Source organism: Aquarana catesbeiana, linkage group LG04 (assembly GCF_042186555.1).
Source record: "Aquarana catesbeiana isolate 2022-GZ linkage group LG04, ASM4218655v1, whole genome shotgun sequence".
Lineage (NCBI taxonomy): Eukaryota > Metazoa > Chordata > Amphibia > Anura > Ranidae > Aquarana > Aquarana catesbeiana.
The window spans coordinates 186,319,163-186,326,688 of NC_133327.1; the positions used below are offsets into that span (position 1 = coordinate 186,319,163).

At 42.9% G+C, this 7,526-nt stretch overlaps 1 protein-coding gene across 5 annotated transcripts in view; it reads left to right on the forward strand.

The window, feature by feature from the left end:
- Positions 1-980: 980 nt before the first annotated feature.
- MED12L (mediator complex subunit 12L) overlaps positions 981-7,526 on the forward strand; it is a 777,103-nt gene continuing 770,557 nt past the window's right edge. For 4 of the 5 annotated variants that reach the window (XR_012243786.1, XM_073625994.1, XM_073625996.1 and 1 more), the window contains exons 1-2: positions 1,270-1,670; positions 5,946-6,065. Coding sequence is in view for 4 of the 5 variants with exons in the window: in XM_073625994.1 (XP_073482095.1) it covers positions 5,967-6,065 (99 nt within the window). In the remaining variant the exon portion in view is untranslated. Of the gene's footprint in view, positions 1,098-1,269; positions 1,671-5,945; positions 6,066-7,526 lie in introns of those variants that run through there. The other variant, XM_073625995.1, reaches the window with a different exon arrangement.

Here is a 7,526-nt window from a genome sequence, read left to right on the forward strand (position 1 = left end):
CCAGGGGGAATGTTTTTTTCTCTCAACAAAAGTGGAGTTACGCTTTAAGAATCTGTCCAAAAGTATCCACCCTCGATTCCGTTGTGGGTTTAGATTCGTAGGGGTGCCATTCAAAATGAACAGCAGCCCCCCGAGAGCAGTGCGATTTGGCTTCGGGTGATTGCGGGTACTGGAATTGATGCGATTCCTGCATCTGCAACTGGAACGCACAGTGCAGGCTAGTCAGGGTTGCCGACCTCCCGCAGCATTTTTTATTGACAAAACATGGAAAATTTACTGGCGGAGCATATTTTTTACTGGCAACCTGAGAAATTACAGAACTCCTATTGAAAACTAACACAGTGAATATTTGAACAGTATAAACATGATATGGAAACACTGACAATAACTGTAACAGAGTAATTTGCTTGATTTACACTTAAAAAGTCAACACAGCGTGAATATATTAGCCCCTGATATTTACTGGCAGTTGTAAAAAAATCACTGATTTTTACAAACTCTCAGTAAATTTACTGGCAGTTGGCAACCCTGAGAGCCAGTTCACACTGGGACGACTTGTCAGGCGACTTAGCCGCCTGACAAGTCGCGTTCCGTTCTGGAACCGTTCTAATGGGAGCGACTCAAGTCGCTCCGACTTAGAAAAAGGTTCCTGTACTACTTTGGGGGCGACTTGCATTGACTTCTATATAAAAGTCGTTTTGCAAGTCGTGTGCAGGTCGCTTGAGGCAGTCGCGCTGCAAGTCGTGCTGCCTCAGTGTGAACCTAGCCTCAGGAGAGTTTAGGAGCAGCAGAGAGTTTAGAGGCAATCAAAGCTCCTTCTCCTGCGCGCCAAATAATCACACTGAGAGAAGCTTTTGGGCAGAAAAACAGCAAATGCGGCTAAACAGCCCAAGCGCTAGGCGTGTTTAGCCATTTCACTGGCCAGAATAAATTAAAATCCTGGCCAATGAAATAAAGAAATAAACGCCCAAACACAAATTGCTGCTAAACTCGTCTTAACTGGTTCGCAGCTTGGGTGAGTTTTTAATGCAGATTTTCTCTTGTCAGGAGAAGCAGCGTTTTCAATAAACCAGCATGCATGAGGCCTTCAAAGAAAGGTAAGCACCGTGTTCCATCAAAGATTTGCTTCTTTTGTTTTTACTGTTCATTCAGGCGTATGTTTATGTGCATGCTTTGAAATTGATATTCCCATAAGGCTTATTGAGAGAGAGTATGTGAGAGCGAGAGCGAGCGAGCATATTAGCTAACAAAAAAAAAATGTGCCTGTCCCCTTTAACCTCCCTGTGACGTGGCCAGCTGTGAAGTGGGTTGGAAGCCGGCAGCCTGACAGACGTCAGCCTGTGCAGCTGGAAGAGCAAGTGCATGGTGGTGCTTTGATTGTGAGAGCCACTGCAGCACACACTGGATCCCTCCCAGAGCCTGCAGCACTAAACTGATCTGTTCATTGACCTGTTCTGAATATCAGCTGCAAGCCTTGTCATCACTTCCCCAGCCAACCTGTCTGTGCTGATGCACTAAATAAGGGATGAAAGCAATAGCAGCCCTGGAGCACCAGCATCCTTGGAGTATACCATAGCACTGGTGACACCAACAAGCAACCTGGCCAGATCTTCACATCTCCAAGCATCCAGGATAGGCCGGATCCCAGTTCTGCATAGCTTGAGGCCAAGGCAAGTGAAAGTTAATACCATATCCGGCAGCCTTCTGATTAAATAGTTCACTGCTGTTGTGTAGGAGTTAAATTTCTGCCTAGCAACCAGAGACAGAAAACTACTATGGTGGAATCACTGAAGGGTAAAGTCATGCATGATCTCTATGGTATTAACCCATCCACTGCCAGGGAAGTATTTGCCACACAGCAAGGGTTAATAGATGGATGCTTCAGAAAGCAGAAGGCATTTAATTGCAGCACTTAACGGCGTATATAAATAGCAAGCAGGGATAAACCGTTTCAGTCAGGCAGGATGGAGATTTGTTTGTTAAAATTCTGATAATTGCATTGAAAATGTAACTGTCTGTATCTGCATGGCTCAGCTGGAGTGTGTAATGTACTTAGTCTGCAAGTACAAAACATGTTAGACACATTTGTAATTGACCCCAGAAAACCTAAACATATTTACACTGGCTTGTATCTTCTTACTGTACAATTTGAAAGTTTATTGGTGGTATACATAACTAACTGTATTTGTTGAAATGAAAAGGGACTGATTTATAGGGACTGGCAAAGGAATTGCTTAATATTTTGCCACACTTTACCAAAATTCAATGCAATCTCTGCTTACATTTTTTTTTTTTTTTAGCTTGTAAAAACTGGATATGGGTCTGCTGCAGTATGGAAGTGCAAGGAAAAAAATGGTGAAAAGAGTTTTTAACATCATGTGTAAAGTGAGGACTGTTCTTTCTGCAGATTGTGACAGCTAGCGGGGGGAAGAAGATCCCCTGCTAGCTGTCAGAACGGGGGATCAGGGTGCCGGTGCATCTGTAACATGTTATACCCTGAAAATGGGTGTAACATGTCACATGAGGTGAACTTATCCTTTAAAGCCTGTTGTTTATAGATCTCAGTGGCTCAAGCTGAGATTTACATATAAAAGTGATGGCGTATCCCTTATTGGATAAGGGATGTTTATCACAGATAATGCAGACAGTCTCTGTAACCGCTATGGTGACACTGCACTGCTTTGATAACAGCGTGTTAAAAAAAAAAAAAGAGAAAATGTATATACTGTCTTCAGAGCAAGAGCAGTGTCAGCATGGTGACATCGCTCTGCTGTGGTGGTGACCGTAGAATAGCTGGGCTGCTCTTACATCACTGTAAGTGTTGCTAGCCATTGTCTCTGATTACTGCCACAGCAGTATAATTTCACCAGACCAATGCTACCATTCAGTGTTCCTAATCACTGCCACCCACTCAGTGTCCCAGATCACCGCCACACCTGTCTCAGTGTCCCAGATAACCACCACACCTGTCTCAGTGTCCCTGATCACCACCACACCAGTCTCAGTGTTCCTGATCACCACACCAGTCCCAGTGTCCTTGATCACTGCCACACCAGTGCCAGTGTTCCGCATCATAGCCACCGGTCCCAGTGTCCCTCATCACTGTCACACTAGTCAGTGTGACCATAAGGACTTGTTCACATGTGCAATGCTCTTTGAAGAGTGACCTGTGTTCAAATTGCTTTTCAGAGAGCATTGAGGAGGAGGCGTTGTATTGCCTTTTCAAAAAGGGGTCATTTGGGGGGCATTTGTACTGTCCTAGCATTTTAGCACCTCGATAAAAGGCAATCAGTACATCAGGATTGAATTTTCAAATATATATATCATAGCTTGTTGACTTTATATCTGTAATGCCCTGTACACACGATAGGATTTTCCGATGGAAAATGTGTGATAGGACCTTGTTGTCGGAAATTCCGACTGTGTGTAGGCTCCATCACACATTTTCCATAGGAATTTCCAAAAAACAAAGTTCGAGAGCAGGATATAAAATTTTCCGACAACAAAATCCGTTGTCGGAAATTCCGATCGTGTGTACACAAATCCGACGCACAAAGTGACACGCATGCTCAGAATAAATTAAGAGACGAAAGCTATTGGCTACTGCCCCGTTTATAGTCCCGATGTACATGTATTACGTCACTGCGTTCAGAACGATCGGATTTTCCGACAACGTTTTGTGACCATGTGTATGCAAGACAAGTTTGAGCCAACATCCGTCAGAAAAAATCCATGGATTTTGTTGTCGGAATGTCCGACCGTGTGTACAGGGCATTACTCTGGCTAAGTAATTTTTGCTAGAGAAATTTAGCAGAATACATTTTGGCTTAAACTTACAAAGAAAGATTATTTAGTTGGTTATGCAACACTGTTGGTAAAGGATCACAACTTGTCAGTGTGGTGGCTGGGCTTAGGTTGGTAGAAATACTGCTCACTGGTAGTTGTGATTTCAACAGCTCCCGTAAAGTTTGAAATAAACTGTATTTAAAAAAACAGACAGGTCCCTTTTAAAGCCCCAACTCTAGACCACTTCACAGTATACGCAACTTCAAAATTGTCCTCATGCCGCTCCTTCCTCCATTACATCTGTCCCAAAATATTGTGTTGGATTGTGTCAAAACGTATATAGATTTATGATCTCACAGCCTTCATCATCTAAAAATGTTCAAGCATAGAGATTGGCCACAAGGCCCAGACAGTGCATCATGGGGGATTGTAAGCAGATGCTTACAGGGGTGTTATGTAAAAATAAATTTCACTTTATTTGTGTACTGTTGTTCACTTCTGATATGTGAATCATGACAAAGTTCTATTTTTCTCTGCTTTGTAATGCAATGTTTGTTTGGGTTAAGTCTGCCCACTCCCAGGTGTTAATGGCTTTGCCCCCACTTGGTGAACCATAAATACAAGGGAAGGGCTCAGGGCCTCTCTTTCTTCCACATGGGATTACAGAGGAAGGACTGCGGCACCATGTAGTCCTGTTGAAACACATGGAATCCCTGGTGGGCTACCCTGTTGGGATTCTCCCTGAAACCAGGATTCTACCAGTAATGGACTTTCTTTAAAGCAAGGTATGTATATGGGCCACCTAAGTTAGTTATTGTTAGGACTGTGCATGAAGCTCTGTGAGAGACTGTGCCTTATTGAACTGTACTTGTTCAAAGCCTTCAGTAAGGTTTTATTAACTTATAAATGCCTGGTCTGAAGTTTGTCCAAAGGGGTGCATTAAGGTACATGGTTTTCAAAACAACAGGGCCTGTACTAAAAAGGGGGCTGAAGATGCCCACCATGAAAGGGTTACTCATGCTGTACAGTTGACAGGAGATGCAGCCATGTGCCAATGCCATGGGTAAACAGTGAAGTGGTGTGGAATGTTACAGCAGCCAGCCGGTGGGAAGTAGTGCCTTGGCATGGGAGATGGTAACCCTGGTAGCGAGGGTATTGGTGACCTTGACCCCCTTCCTCACAATCAGTACCCTACATATTTAGGATTGACCTTGCAGCACAGGGAACCTATGGACCTAGCCTGGAATGTACAGGGAACAGAGAGGAAGAAGGAAGTGAATCCACATAAAATATTCAAGCTTGTTAGCAACAGGGAACTGCTCTGTGTTCTCACATTATCACTGGGAGTGTGGTGGCAATAATAACACTGCTGGTAGAGGAGGGCACAGGCTCCGTGGTGTCCCCTTAGAAATACTGCATTTATTAGAAAGGAGAAGATGTACTGTGACACGGTGTACAAAGAGTTGACTGTGCAAGGCAAATGGCTCGCTTCTATGTTGGGGTGCCGCCTTAATGCTGACTTTCGCATGACCACTACCCCACGAGCCTCTGTTCCCAGGCATTAGCAAGAGCGTTCAGGAGGGTCTCTATGTTGGGTGCTAAGCCCTGCCCACAAGGTCACATGCTCCCCCATACCTGTAAGTATAGGTTTTTTTGCAACAGCAGCAGCAGAAGAAGGATTGGCTAGGAAGCACTGTGAAGGTGAATATAAATGGATCAGGAGATGATGGCATGGAGAGAGCGGAGACCCTTTCACTTTGTTCTGGCAGAGTCTCCTTAAGAGTATGGGACATTGTAGAGCAAGAAAAATGTTAACCTTTGCTGATAGATATAATAGTTATTTGACATAATCAAACAGAAAGAAGTCCATTTTAAAGATGGAACAATAAAAATACCCTGCTAAAATAACACACACCGCTGGCTACTACTTAGCTAGTCCTGGGAAGGGGCTTAGATGTCATATTTAGTCCAGCTATTGTTGTGCAGCTCATTTACTGCAGGACTAAAAACAGGCTGTTTTGCTGCATGTTTATGCCTAATTAGTCTCAGGATTTGTTAATCATTCATCTCTGTTGTTAACCACATTTATCCTTCTGTTTAGATTTGCTGAAACATATTCCTCTGTAGTAAAAGTGACTCTATGCCACATTCCATTCTAGAAGAAGGTATCATGAAAAATCATGGCTACTCTGGGAATTCTTAGTTATGAAGAAAGACCTCTCAAAAGACCCAGACTTGGACCACCCGATGTCTATCCACAAGACCCCAAGCAGAAAGAGGTTTGTTTATATCTGTTTATAACAATATCATTTTGCAGTGCATGGACATCTTCGCTCTAAAATGACGCTTGTTTTGGATGGCCACCAATTATTTCAATCATCTGTTTCACTGTATTTGTGACCTAGTTCATAGGAAAACTGCTACTCTGACAGCTAGATTTAATAGTATTTGTTTACTCTACTTTAATAAGAATCCATCATGTGAGGTGACACCATCATTTGGTTTTGTGATAGCCTGAGCAGTTACATAGTTACATAGTAGGTGAAGTTGAAAAAAGGACAAGTCCATCAAGTCCAACCTATGTGTGATTATATGTCAGTATTACATTGTATATCCCTGTATGTTGCAGTCCTTCAGATGCTTATCTAATAGTCTTCTGAAACTATTGATGCCCCCCCTGCTGAAACCACCGCCTGTGGAAGGGAATTCCGCATCCTTGCCGCTATTGCAGTAAAGAACCCTCTACGCAGTTTAAGGTTAAACCTCTTTTCTTCTAATTTTAGTGAGTGACCACGTGTCTTATTAAACTCCCTTCTGCGAAAAAGTTTTATCCCTATTGTGGGATCACCAGTATGGTATTTGTAAATTGAAATCATATTCCCTCTCAAGCGCCTCTTGTCCAGAGAGAATAAGTTCAGTGCTCGCAACCTTTCCTAATAACTAAGATCTTCCAGACCCTTTATTAGCTTTGTTGCCCTTCTTTGTACTCGCTCCATTTCCAGTACATCCTTCCTGAGGACTGGTGCCCAGAACTGGCCAGCATACTCTAGGTGCAGCCGGACCAGAGTCTTGTAGAGGGGGAGAGTTATCGTTTATCTCTGGAGTTGATCCCTTTTTTAATGCATGCCAATATTCTGTTTGCTTTGTTAGCAGCAGCTTGGCATTGCATGCCATTGCTGAGCCTATCATCTACTAGGACCCCCAGGTCTTTTTCCATCCTAGATTCCCCCAGAGGTTAATCCCCTGGTGAGTAGATTGTAGTCATATTTTTGACACCCAAATGCATTATTTTACATTTTTCTACATTAAGCCTCATTTGCCATGTAGTTGCCCACCTCATTAGATTGTTCAGATCTTCTTGCAAGGTTTCCACATCCTGCATAGAAGTTATTGCCCTGCTTAGCTTATTTTGCCCGCAAATACAGAGATTGAGTTGTTTACCCCATTCTCCAGGTCCAGTTGGTACAGACATGGATTTCTAGTGGAGGTGTCTTACCATTTAAGTCCCTGACAGATATAGTAAGCAGCATGTGATTCAACTTAGCAAAGGTATGGATAACATCAGTTCTGGGTAATGATTGCAAAAAAAAATTACTTTTACAATGACTGTTTCCATTTTCTAAATAAGGGGGGACTGATATCAACCATTGGTGATACCTCAACTTTCTGGTGCACCTTATTATTATACAGGATTTACAATATAAAGGGAGACAATACAGCTACAATACAATAAAATACAA